Source organism: Stylophora pistillata, chromosome 7 (assembly GCF_964205215.1).
Source record: "Stylophora pistillata chromosome 7, jaStyPist1.2, whole genome shotgun sequence".
NCBI lineage: Eukaryota > Metazoa > Cnidaria > Anthozoa > Scleractinia > Pocilloporidae > Stylophora > Stylophora pistillata.
The window spans coordinates 27,250,445-27,264,520 of NC_142525.1; the positions used below are offsets into that span (position 1 = coordinate 27,250,445).

Sequence of the window (14,076 nt, forward strand, 5' to 3'; positions counted from 1 at the left end):
TCGCCAAATTACTTTTATTATTGGTCAAGAAAAATATTTTAGTTCTTTTCTTTGTTCAGCCGTAGAGTGATTTAAAATTTTTTCAAACAACTCGATGCCGACTAATACCTGAAATATATCGAAAAGCCTACGATAAGTGTTATCAAAATTTCTTTCTAGATTAGAGCTAAAGCGTTTTGAAAATTACCACAAACAAAACAATTTCAATAAGACCACCATAGGCAACAGCCACAAAAATATCAAAAAACCGATAAAAATAAATATCCATCGTTGCCATCATCACCCTTACATGTTTTTTCAATCAATCATTTGCATCATTACCTAAAGTAATTAAATTATTTCCGCACGATATTGAAAAAGTTCTCGAAAGCGTTCGATTACAATATAATATCAAGAAATTCCATTCCCTCTAAGCACTTCCCATATATTTCTCTCACAACTGAGAGTCGCTGCCTTCGCTGTACGTACTTCTTTGTTACAATTTTGAAGTTCCCCATTTATTGAGTTCAAATTCTGAACCTTAGTGTCTCTTTTATCCTGCTTCTTTGTTTTTGCACCACTGGCTGATGACGTGAGAGAGGTTTTCAGCAAAGGCATCGTCTCCTCAAGAGAGGTCAGGCATCTACACGTAAAGTCCTTGTTGTCGTTACTATTCTTTGTCACGCAATCATCTTCAGTTTGGAAATCTTGTGGCGACTTCTCTTCACCATGGCTGAATTCTAATAATTGAGACTTCGTGTTCTTCTCTGCTGTGCAAGTTTGGACGTATTCAGCGCCTCCAACATTCAAGCCTCCCTTTGCACGCAATCTCTTTAAGTTGCTAGAAGGATTTGTTTCTTGAGAAAATTCGTTTGTCACGCAGTCTTCGTTTTTCGGACTGGGATCCTCAGAATTACAGTGGTAGCCAGACACTGCGGCTTTCTCTTCTTTCTTGTTATCTTTCGATGGAAAAATTCCCTCTTGCTTGTGTTGTTGGTCTAGTAAAGCTTCCACTCGCACATCGCCGGACTCTTTTCTTTCTTCTGCTTCTGGAAAGTTTTCCAAAGCGTCACTCTCTGGGGATTTGTTGGCCTCATCCTCATCCGTCACGCTATCTATCTGGGTCCTTCGTTTTTCCAAGCTTTGGCTCTTTCGTTTCCTCTTTTCCGTTGAAACTCGCGCTGGAGCCTCCTCCTCCTCTCGCAACTCCTCCGTCTCTGTTTTCTCTCCCGTTTCTTTCTCGACCCGTCTTAACTTCCGAATCAATTGCTTCTCCACTTTACACAGTAACTTCTTCTTCCACTCAATAGTCTCGGTTTTAATCCTCTCTCGAGTCTCGATGATTTTTGCACTGATCTCTGGTAAAGTTTTAGTGAGCCTTGGTGAATTGGGATTGCTGTTTCGACGCTCTCCTGACACAGGTGGCGGTCTCTTCTGTTTCTCCAGTTTGTCTAGCTCTGGACTGTCAAGAAATGCTGGGTATGGAGGAGGACCACAATGGTAAATCTCTGAATCAGAACATATTCCATGTATCCGGCTATTGTATCCATCAAAATTTCCTGAGAGGTTACCGTAACTTGTAGCAAGAGTAGGTTTTGCGATATACGGTTTTTCAACGCATGCTCCCATAAGAAAATGCTTCATTCCTTCACCTGAATACTTAATGCAATTTGTAACGTTTGTTTCCGGGCACATCTTTTGTGCGCTTCTTGAACGGTGAATCTTTCGAGAATGAACTTCTTTAACTTCGACCTCAACTATATCCTGATCTTTTGATTCCGAAAAAACAGAAGTTCCTCTTCTGGTGTCACACTGCGAATATGTGACTGGGGAATGCATGCGAGTTTCTTGAGACTTTGCAGAGTAATATGACATTCCACTAGTGTTGGACTTCGATGGTATCTGCGCAACAGCAGGTGGTTTGGAAGGAGGGGCACGTTCGACATTCCTGGCGTTTACAGATGTGTGTTTGGCTACAGAATGAACCGCCACAATTTTGGGAAGGGCTTGGTGGTCCCATGCAAGCCCATCGTAAGACTTGCAAGTGTAGCCAATATTTTGTTCACTCTGCAGGGGCGGATCCATTATTACGGTAATGCCAGGGACTTGACGTATTCTCTGGATAGACGGTGGCAAATGCTTTAGACGGTTTTCATCGTTGGCGGCTCTTTGGATTGTTTTTGGAGCACGAGAAATTATTTTCAGTGCGACTGATCCGGGTTCATTCTCTTCACAGGCAGAAATAGCAATTTTATTTTGTTCTCCTTTGGTTGGCGTCGAAGGAGAGTAATACTGAGTTTTGTTTCCTTGACTGTTGCTTATTTGATGGAGGGTTAAGCCATTCTTGGACATCTCAGAGAACTGAATGAGTTCACGCATTTCCTGCATTTTCAGCATCCACAACATCTTCTCTTTCGTACGATCGATTCTCTCAAAAATCAATTGCTTCATAGTTTCGCGTTTATGGTTTTGGCTTTCAATTCTCTGAGCAAACATTTGCGCGGAGACGGAGTCTGGTGTGGATAAGCGAGGTCGCTTAGCTTCACATTCGCTGAGCTCGCTGATGAAGGATTCACCAGAAGAACGACGACGCTGTGGAACACAATGATACATGCCACAAGCGGCAGCAGCAGCTGGATTATTCAGAAATGGACTTGTGGATCCAGCCAAGGAAGATGTCAACATTGAAGCGGAAGTTTTAGATGCCATAGCCCCTTCGAAGACATCTCGTGGAACTGCAAATGCCTGGCTCATAAGAGGGATGTGGCTCTGATCCATGTCCCCAGCTGTTCGAGCCAACTTCTGTTTAGCTTCTGAAAACAAAAGCACACTTTCGTTAATTCATTCAATCTGTGATCTAGTGAATAGGAGAAACAAGAAAACCCTTCAAAAGTGCTCCAGAGTTTCCAATCCAATATGCTATAATTCTAGGAGTGAAATACCAATGTAATGATGAGTGTAAGTGATTTGGAATAATAAAGTTAAGTCATATTCAAACAAGAGCTCCAACAAAAGTATTCTCAAACTTAAGTGGCTTGTATACAGTTTACCCAAGTTATTTATGCTGATCACTAGTTAAGGCTTACGGTTTTACTGCAATTAAAAAAAACAGTGTTCTGAAACCCCAGAAAATGCTTGATTCCAAAGTTTTCGTAGGGAACTGAGACCTTACTTCAATATTTGCTCCTTTAACTAAATGCTATTCAAGTGACTACATTAGAATTTACCAAAAGATGTTACGGTGGATTAAAGTTCTCTCGAAATATATAGAGAATCGTCGACAGCCAGGCAATCTGCTTTGTTAATGAAAATCATTCTCTCTCAGAGCTTAACAAATCCTGTACCCTTATAGGGATGAAACGGACATTCCAGAGCCCACCAACAATCATCAAAGTCAGAATCAAATGGTGAATTTCCGGCATACAAACCTCCTCCTTTCGACAAACGTGCTGGCATGAAAAATGTCAATTCTAATTCAAGCACTGAGCGGAAGTAATGGGAGGCAGAAATTTCGTCTGTGAGGAACGATAAATCTACTTTCCCTTATTTCAAACGATTAAGAAACAGACGATGATCTCAATGCGTACCAAAGGCTTTTTTAGACAGTTTGAGGTTAGAATTGCATCAACAGACTGCTGAGTTTTTGTAACTTAGCGATGTCAGTGGAGAAACAAAGACAAAACCAGTTTCATTCAACTGCTTGACTGAATATCTATTGCTCTTTTGTAATCCAACAAAGGGAGCACATGTATATCTTTGGATGTTTAAACATCTTTTGTGTTCTCTGCTACATATTAACATGTTTACAAAACACTGAGTTTAAAGAATGGCGTCTAAGGAAAAGGCGAAAGTGAAATGAAGTCTTATTTCCCTCACATTTAGTGTAATTCTGTGATCAAATCAAACGGAAAGTAGCAACTAAAGTATCTTGCTCATACCCAACGAAAATATTTTCTCTCTCGTGTAAAATCGGCTGAAAGTAGATAGACAGCAAGAACTTCAGATTTATCATTATTCGACGGTCTCTTTAGTTCTTAGTTTTCACAAAAATATTTACAAAAAACTGTTAGAGAGCGAAATCACCTTTCTATGAGAATCGCGTGATGCTGCTGTCTTGTGACAAGCGTGGATTAAAACTGAGAAAAATTCCGGTCGAACCTCAGACCTTTGTAGTTTAACTCCTTTAAACCCTAAGAGTGATCAGTGTCTAATTTCTCTTTACAGAAATAATGCTGAATCAATGATCGAGATCATGAGAGTAAAGAAAATTATCAACAAACCAAGACAGTATGGATTGTAAAACAAATTCTCCTTGTCAGTGCCAAAGAAAATGTATACAGAACAGTATGGAGAATATACATACTGATGCGAGGCTGTAAAGGGTTAGACTAAAATTAAATAATAATCAATTGAATGATATGAAGAGAGAATAGGCAATTTCTGTGAAAGATAATCCGCTTTAAGCGGGCACCCCGTATCAGGCACTACCACGATGGTTTTCCAAATATTAGTATTTCATTTTCCAAATGTTAGTATTTCATCCTTTTACATAGTAATTCTCGACACCAATTTCCATATGTCTGCCGTAACGTGGCATCCTTGTGATTATAGCTCTGAGGTATTTGGTATTTAATCAAGGAATATCCGGCTTCAAATTCAGTTGATATTTCTTTCTTCTCAAAAACCATTCTTTTTTGACAGTATATCAAGATATATATATATATATATATAGGAGAAATAGTTACTGATCATTTCTGTGAAAGCAAGGGCAATCATTAAAAGGAATACCATGGCCCTTTTGAAAAAAATTATAAAACAGATAGTTTGTTCTTGTCTGTAAATGATAAAATTGGATGTTGACAGCTCAGAGGAGAATGTGTTACTTTTGTTAGAAATTAAAGTAGTTCTTTCCTGAATAAGCTCCTTAATTCTGTTTCAGAGGTTACGGTTGATTTCAAGTCAGCCATTTCCGGCCGAAATTCTGATCAATTAACTGAGAAAAGTGAGGTGGTCAAGATACTATGTTAGAAATGAAACGATATTTTCAGGTGTAAACTGACCTCCCACATTTTCTTACATTTGCACAAAGTATTGCTTAAAGCACATTGACCAGCTATAAAAATTAAACTAGTGACTTCACACATTTGCAAATTAGAATTGTTTCGTTACCTCTTGCTGGAAGTCCAGCCATCAAGTAAGTGAAGTACTGAATGAGGCGTCGCTAAAAGCGAGCTGGTCGACTGAAAATTAATCAGCAGTTTATCCACAACCATCTAGCAAAGAAAGGAGAAGTTTTGGCCGAAGGAACAATTTTCGCAAAGGGTGCGCTATAGTGTACTGATGCTGATATAGCAGTGGACTCGGCAAAACTATTTAAATTTCCCCTTTAACGTGACACGCGCGTGCAAAGTTATTTACTGTATAGAATTTCGCTAAATTGGGTGATCTTATGATCTTGATATTTTTCCCTACGTCTGCCACGAGATACACGTTTGAAATGATCATGGAGGGGGGCACTCCTTTTATTTTCTTGAAATTGATGGGCGGTCTCCTTGCAATTTGCTTCGGGGGAATATTTATTTTTTGAGTTGAATCTCCGCAAAGAGTGCTTCATAGAAATACACTTTACTTAAACCCGAGTTTCCAGCTTTCGCTTCATCGGGAATATTGTTCATTCAGCTATTTGGCGTCTTCACTTTTCCGTTTGCTCGTCACGCGAAAGGAACGGTACTTTCACGGGATAATTCTATTTGAGTATACTTTACACGAACCCCTTCCAGCGAGTGGTTTGTTCCCAGAGCCAATTTCTATCACAATTTTTCCATTTGATCGTCACGTCCCATTCACGAGACATTTTCATCATGAAGTTAGCTGCACTTTAAACAAATCCTGTTTGCCCGAAGGGAGTTGTTTTCATCGACCAAAACCGAAGAAGTCTATATTTATGAAAAAGTAAAAACCGTCGTGAAGACGGTAATGAAGTAATAGTGTAAGTTATGATGGAAAAGCGTTTCAAGTACCAGTCTGGGTGAGCTTTTGGGAAGTTGTTTCAAAGTACATGAAAGATTTGAGCAAAGTCTAAATCTTCGGTCGATCCGTGCCGCCACAAAAACTCGTTTAATTTGGATCAAATTTATTCAGGTGTGGTTTACTGCGATAACTAACACCCAAAATATTTTATCAATGGATTTCTTAGCTAATTTTATAGTAATTTTACCCTCAGTAACTTGTGAGTCTTCAGCTTTCCCTTGGTAATTTTCGTTTCTTTTGAGGTGACTTCTTGGTAATATTACCCGTTGTAAGTGGAATTAATCACGACAAGTCATGAATGGTATTGTTGTTCTCGCTCTGCATTTCTTTTGAAGTGTCCTCTCTTCTGCCTTTTGTTCATTCTTTTGTCTTTTTTGTTTAGATCAGCTTCGTTGTGTTTTGTTTTGAAGTATAAACTCAATGCCTCGTGTATTACAAAAGCTTTCAGCTGCAAAACTCCTTTAAAAACTTCCTTTTTCGCTCGTTTCCTTTATGCGACCCTCATAAATAGAAGTACACACAGAAAACACCAACTTTATCTTGTCACCAGTCAGTCGCTCTCGACCTCTCGATGACTAGTAAACTATGAGCAGTCGTTGTTTCACGGCGAAGTCTGTTGTTCTAGTAAAAAAAAAGGGTCATCCTCGGTGTAAAAACCTGACGGGGTTTTCCTTGTTTCATGAGGAAATGTTTTGCTGTGCACTATTGTTTATGTTTTGTTGTCTTTGTTTTACTTCACTTATGAGCTTCACAGGTTTTTACACCGAGGATGAGCCAAAAAAAAAATGACAGAAAAAAGTAGCTTTTAGCGCGCTGTGCGGAGGCTACATATCTTGTGCCTTACTGCCAGAGTTTGGCAATAACATCAATTTAATTTTTTTTCTCTGTTTTTCTTCGCCGAAAAGGAGGGACTGCTAGAAGTCTAGGTGATTTGAATCTTCTCAGTCTCTTAAGTTCCAGTTATCGGGAGTCAACTGTATCAAAGTAAAATAACCCACAGCTAATTGAATTATCGAAAACGTGTGATCACGAGTTTATTACAGTTGTCATGTGTCTGGCGAATGACTGACAGATACTCCCCGTAGGCAAATTTGCGTCTAGTTACCTTCAGGGTACAATTTGCGTGAAGTTTATTAGCTAAAGTGAATCCCACTTACATAAATATGAATATATTCTAAGTCCTAGAATCGCGGTATTAATGTGATTGGTCACATGACCCGGGTGCGAGATGCTACAGTCAACAAGAAAGGGAGAAATAGGCGCTGGACGGAAAAATATTTGGCTCGAGGTCACGACTTCCAAATATCTCCCGTGCGGCACTCCCGCCCAGTCTTTAAGTATATGTTATAATTACACCAAAGCATCGATTTCTATGCCGATCTCTTGAGTCTGGTTCTCAAGGGTAAGAACGTGGGACCTGATCTCATTTCTATAAAAAAAATGGTTGGATGAGGTGTGACGAACTTATCGTGCTATATTACAACTTAAACGTTAAGGATTTACTGGGTTATGTCATCCTTAACTACTAAAGATTGACGCTTCGTCAAGAAATTCGTAACATTATTAGTGCCTTACTATATGTCTAACTTGCTGTTTGTTCAACGCTTGAAAAGTGAAATATGTGTAGACTTCGTCATGCTTCAAAGATAGACGTCAATGGTAGGTTACCATCATGATACCAAAATAAAATTTCGTTTTCGACTAAAATAATTAACATTTTTAGTCTCAACTGAGTCATAATCACGCTACAAATAGTTGATTGATAACATATCCCGACAATATGTGGTTATCATCCTGTTAAAATAAAGAACTTTATCGAAAAAAGTATTCCATTCCCACTGCAACCAGAGTCAAACCTGCATAAACAGTGAAAACAACGGCCTGATTAGAACCTAAAGTGTCTGTCGGTAACCGGAAATTAGAAAACTATGAAAGCTATGAGAAAACTATGAAAACTATAAAAAAAAAACCAAGGTAAACGAAAACTATGGGTATGCTTCTATATTTAACCGCACTCCGGTGAATGTTGTGTCATTCACGTCTACTTTTTGGATGATTAGATCTTTGCAAGATATTACGTGAAATCAACATTTTCGTTTGCGTTCCTATGCAATACCTACGTTCAATGAATTACCTCGAAATGCCTTATATTGTGCAATTTTTTGCTGCCGAATGGGTGACAACTCCCTGAAAGCGTAAATAAAATCAAAGGCTACTAAACTTTCAGGTTTTAGAATCCGAAAGTTATACACGGGTAGGCTACACGTGCTTGTAAAAACCCGAACACCCGATACACGTCAAAATTTCGTAATTAGTTCCTAATCACGAGTAAATATCATGAGGTCAACTTCAGTTTCACGTTAAATTTTGATTTGGATTCACGTCGAGAATACAACGATCTCTAACACAACAGTCGAAGTACATTTGCTTCTCGTCTTTTGTGTTGAGACTAAAGCTGCAAACAAGCTGCTGCCCTGCTGCAGACGGGCCAGGTGAGTTGATCATATTTAAGTTTCGTTACTTCATTGCCCCGTAAACTGAGCTGACATAATTTAAGGAAAATCAGTGTAGGCCTGAGAAGGCTCACCATGATTCAACTCAAGTGTACACATGCGTAAATGCAGCCTGAGGACACTTACATGGAGACAAGTCGTTAAGAAGTTAGGACACAGAAAAGAGATTTTACTGGCTATTCGATAAATTCAACAAAGCCGTGTGTTTTAGTTCATCTACGGTAGAACGCCGACGCGAGATTGACGTTAAAAAGGAAGACTGCCAGATCATTTGACGTCGTTGAAAATGTAGAAGTTTAGAATGAAGTATTCGACTAAAACGTGGCGTGGGTAAACAAATACAGTCAAGCCAAGAAGAGATTTCAAACTGAACCTGTCCGAAAACGCGTGCGGAGAACGGCATCTTTTGGTTTGCTTTTTCATTTCGTATGATGCCAAATCGTACTGCAGCGGTGTTTGAACTCAAAGTGACTGTAACTACCGGTGATTTTGGCTCTGGGTTTTATAATAATGCCACCCAGCTAGATATTAAAAACACAGTTGAGTTTTTATCAAGTTTTTCTATCGTACATGATGATGAAAGATCAGTAGGGTTGGCTTCTGGAGTGCTTCGGTTACGTGAAATCCTTAGAAGAATCCCTTTGTTTGTGTTCACAACACCCGGGTTAAAAATGGGACATAGGCGGACGATTGAACAAAATCACCTTAAAATCCTGGCTTTGAAAATGCTATCACTGTGTTAATGTTTAACTCGCCGGCCTGGGTAAAAAAATTGTGACACACGAGTGAACGATCGCTTAAAATCCGGCTAAAAATTCTGGCGTCGAAGCCGTTATAAATCTATTCCAACCAAGCTCTATGACTACGCACGCTGATCAGAACAATAACTTAATAACGTGGCATTATAAGAACTAATATGTGCACGATCCTTCGCAGTAAAGCACTATTTGAGCAATAGTGAAAGGTAAGCGCGTTGTAAATATAATCGTAATGTAAAGATAATGTAAAGATAAGAACTGTAAGAACTCGTAATGTAAAGATAAGAACTGAAAGGTAAGCGCGTTGTAAATATAACTCCGTTCGTTGTTTATCGCTACCGAATCCTTCAGTATTCAAGAGAGAAGGTAGCAATTAAATCCAAACGCATATACTTAAACTTCAACTTACCAAGTGCGTAGTTAAATTTCTCGCTCCGCGTAACACCTCTCTTATATACGATACTTTCGTTTGGGGTACTTCTCTGGTAGAGTTCGCTCTGTAGACTGGAAATATTGAAGCTATTTTCAATTAATTATCATTTCTATTTGCCCATCTTTCTATTTGTGGGTCAACCAATAATTTCATACGGCTCCTCGTGGTTTCACTTTCTACCGCACGAAACCGCAATTTATGTAGATCTCTTGAGTATCTCGTGTAGGGTTTCATGAACTTACGAGAAAACGTGGCAACTCACCACTTGGAAATTACGTGTAACAGTAACTTCTTGAAGCTTCCGGCAGATAGTGACGAACTCTTTTCAACTTTGAACTGATGACAGCTATCGAGCAGATTCGATTACCTGCAATGATTTGTCACGGGACTCACTGGTTTATTTTTACAATGGCTTTTTGTAACGGTCTGGTGATTACCGCCTGAGTGATTAGTCACGCCGGAAGCGGAAGTTAGAAACGGCTCTTCAGCTCACGTACTGTCCTTGTGATAAATATAGGACTAAATATTACTTTCATCTGATACAAATTAACACCGCTAGCTCTAACACTGGCTTTTTTTAAAAATCCTTTTTATATCTCATAGCTTCTCATCAACACAATAATAAAAAATGTGCGCGCTATGCTGGTGAGTTGGACGGGGGAAGAAGCTAGCTCAAGGATCGTTTGCGTAGAAAAAATTATTGTGAACTGGCTCATCAGTCAGATACAATGAAATATATGAAGTTCATATATTTTGAACTGCGGTATTAGATACGTATGATGCACGATCCTCGCAGTAGATAGCGCTATTTTAGCAATAGCGAAAATCAGACCTGAAAAAAATCAGGCCTGTACGGGATTCGAACCACTGACCTCTGCGATACCAGTGCAGCGCTCTACCAATTGAGCTAACAAGCCAACTGGGAGCAGGCCGTTAAGTTGATTCGTAATAAACCCGTGAAAGTGATAAATCAGATACAATGAAATATATGAAGTTCATATATATTGAACTGCGGTATTAGATACGTATGATGCACGATCCTCGCAGTAGATAGCGCTATTTTAGCAATAGCGAAAATCAGACCTGAAAAAAATCAGGCCTGTACGGGTTTATTACGAATCAACTTAACGGCCTGCTCCCAGTTGGCTTGTTAGCTCAATTGGTAGAGCGCTGCACTAGTATCGCAGAGGTCAGTGGTTCGAATCCCGTACAGGCCTGATTTTTTTCAGGTCTGATTTTCGCTATTGCTAAAATAGCGCTATCTACTGCGAGGATCGTGCATTATACGTGGCTCATCAGTATTCAAATAGGTTGAATAACTTTTTAAGTATCCCTAATCATTAATTTAGAATGCACTTATAATCATGATAGGTTGAGGACAGAGAATTTTTTTTCAGCTCGTGTTTAGGGACAGCGCTTACTTAAGGGTGGCGCTTACTTAGGGGCGGCGCTTACTTAGGGGTGGCGACGTTTATGTAGGGGTGCCGCTTATTGCTTTACTTGTGACCGCCATTAGACTTTGAGCAGTCCTTCCTTTACGGCGAAATCTGTCGTGCGAGGCAAACGAAAAATTTGCGGTAAAAATAGAAGTTAGCGCACCGCGAGGAACTTAAGGAGCATGGCATCCATACGAGTACCAGTGCTCAGACCTTGAAAACGCTTACCTCGAAAATGTAGTCTATCTATTACTCGAAAAACCTCAAGGCTCTTGGTGCTGCTCCTGTGTGAACAATTCTCTTAGGGCCTGATTACATGAGCCGAGCTGGCCCGGTTAGCCGGGCTGATTTCTTTTGTTTTCACGCTTTGGCGAACACCAAAACAAAAGAAATCAGCCCAGCTAACAGGGCCAGCCCGGCTCATGTTATCAGGCCCTAAGAGTGTCTTTTCCTGGTCATGACATGCGAGACATGCGGCAACATTTCCGGTATGCATTTACATTGTCACAAATTGTCACAATAGTATTCTGAAGGTGGTTGTAGGTGGTTTTAGATGGTTGTAGGTGGTTTTAGGTGATTTTAGGTGGTTGTAGGTGGTTTTAGGTCATTCCTTGTTTTAGTAATTACGGGGGAGGGTGCTTATATATTGAAGCGTGGGCGCTTTTTATTCTAGGTTGTCCGGGCGCTAAAGTGAGTCATTGCGGTAACTGAAAGACGTAAATTGGTAGATTTCATCACGCGCTCTAGAAAAATTTTTCTTACTTTGGCACGATAATACAGTTGCGAAACGGCAAAGGGTTTCGCCAGCTCTTATCGAAAATAAACAATAGGCCACAATTATTTATCTCTGGCACTTGGGAACAGTACGGCAATGATCACTTCACCTTCTGATTGGGACGTGAAGAAGGCGCTACCCGCAAATACAGGAGTGAGAATTCTTTCGAACAATGCCTCCTTACGGCATGTGTGAAAATAAAAGATTATTGTGCATTTGATATATTCCGCGCATATCCGCTCTCCAAGCTCTTTCTCCAATCCTATTTAAACAATTTCCTGTTGAATTTGCGCCGAAATCAGACCGCGTACATATCAGAATTGATGTCGTTTGTTATTGCAAACCCGCACTGTGTGACAGATGAAAGCACCGACGTTTCAATGAAACTCGTATCTTCATGTTCTACAATCGTACGACATGGGTTTTTAAGGTAAGATGTGCGATTATGAACCGAAAAGGCAAGATGAAATTTTTCTTCCAAAAGGAGATTTCACGTAGTTACATCAACTAACACGCCACGCTCGGGAAAATTAACGTGACTTTGTGTAAAGTAACGTTTTACTCTGTAGTACGTCAAAACGTAACTTCATTCGTTAGCACGCAGCGCCATCTTGGATAGTGTCGGGCTTGGGGCCCGTTTCTCGAAGGTCCTGGTAAGCTATTCTGTTTTCATTCAAGATGGGGATTTCAAAAGTTTTGAAAATGATAAAATAAAACTGTCAGCTAAAGAAACAAAAGGGACTGGTCTGGGTGCCAGAACCTGCTTTCTTATCCTTTAAATGTTAAAACATGGCTTCAGGCCCGTTAAGTTACTGGGCAGTTTGGTGTGCCACACAATTCAATATGGCGCGGTGACGTCCATACAAATATTAACTGAAATAGAGATGGATCGTGGTGGATATTTACCGAGCCGCGAAGCACTACACGACAGGGTGGAAAATATTTACAGCTTTGTAAGGAATCCCTGGACTGGGTGAGCGAGCTCTAAGAAATAAAGAAGTACGTAAATTGGAATGGTTTTTATGTCATGAATCATCCAGGAAGGAAACTCGTATAGAGTCGGTCATTAATAAATCACTTTCTTCCATTTTCTTTTGCTTTGTAGGACGACGTTGTGTTACTGTGACATTTGTTATTTAACCTCTTTAAAAGAAATGGAAGAAAATCTTCCTCCTGGTTTTCAACTACCCTGCTTTCCTTCTTGGACGGCACCGCAATCTGTTCAAGCAAACAGTTATATAAGTGCACCTTTGGCACCGCGGACTGGGTACGAGCAGCCTTACTGGTATCGGCCGCGTTATGAAGGATGGCAATACGTCACAAGGGGTACGTTGTAAATATTGCTTGAAATTCAATTCATGCACCCCACACTATTATCATATTTTTCTTTCCTCTTGAACATGATAAATCGTTCCCAATATGAATGACAATACACCTAGGACGATTTGAAAAAAAAAAAAATCATTTCGTGTAGCAATTGGTTTCCTTCGAGTTCGAATTCAGTACAAATTTCCTCGTGATACTTTTTAAATGATCTCTTCCTAATATTTTGTTTGTGCAATGATTTTGTTTTCTTTTGTTATTTGTTGTTGTTGTTTTAATATTTGCTTACATTTAATGCTGCGCCATTTTTTTCCTTTTTGCTCTTTTAAAGAATTTTGAGAATGAGTTAATTTCAGTTCACTTGATATGTTGCCATAGAATACAGCTGATATCTTTAAAAAGTAATAATAAAAAAGTAAAAATAGACCAAAAATACTTTTGTTCTTGGGCCATCGTAATTTGATCAAAAAATAAAACAAACACCAGTGATAAACATATTGAACTTGCACATTTTGATTATGACTTGACGTTTCGTATGTACTCAATATATATTTTCAAAAGTAACCGTTGAAATTTAAAACAGCTATGTATATATATAACTAAGGTGAGGGGACTGGAACCAAGATTAAGCAAAAAACTTAATAAACAACAACACTGAGGTAGATTAATAAAGCAACAGCTTTTCACTTCCGACGTTCACGTTGAAAGCTGGCTCAAGTTCTTGAATAAGTAAGGACTCTTTGATTTTACAAAGGTAGTCTGTTTTGCCCTTCGCCAAAATATCAAAATGATCCCACTTGATATTATGTCCAGTGGCCTTCACGTCGTC

General features: G+C 39.4%; 2 protein-coding genes across 4 annotated transcripts in view; one reads left to right on the forward strand and one right to left on the reverse strand.

Moving 5' to 3' along the window:
* LOC111336480 (uncharacterized) lies at positions 1–12,113 on the reverse strand. Its single transcript, XM_022942586.2, has 4 exons — positions 12,109–12,113; positions 9,976–10,059; positions 9,690–9,784; positions 1–2,792 (listed from the first exon to the last, which is right to left on the reverse strand). Exons 1-4 carry the CDS (start codon positions 12,111–12,113, stop codon positions 391–393), a joined length of 2,586 nt encoding a protein of 861 aa, XP_022798321.2. The 3' UTR covers positions 1–390.
* LOC111336152 (uncharacterized) overlaps positions 8,358–14,076 on the forward strand; it is a 12,789-nt gene continuing 7,070 nt past the window's right edge. For 2 of the 3 annotated variants that reach the window (XM_088726926.1, XM_088726927.1), the window contains exons 1-2: positions 11,663–12,354; positions 13,030–13,250. In XM_088726926.1, the coding sequence (XP_088583052.1) occupies positions 12,248–12,354; positions 13,030–13,250 (328 nt within the window). In that variant the 5' untranslated portion in view covers positions 11,663–12,247. Of the gene's footprint in view, positions 8,502–11,662; positions 12,355–13,029; positions 13,251–14,076 lie in introns of those variants that run through there. The other variant, XM_088726928.1, reaches the window with a different exon arrangement.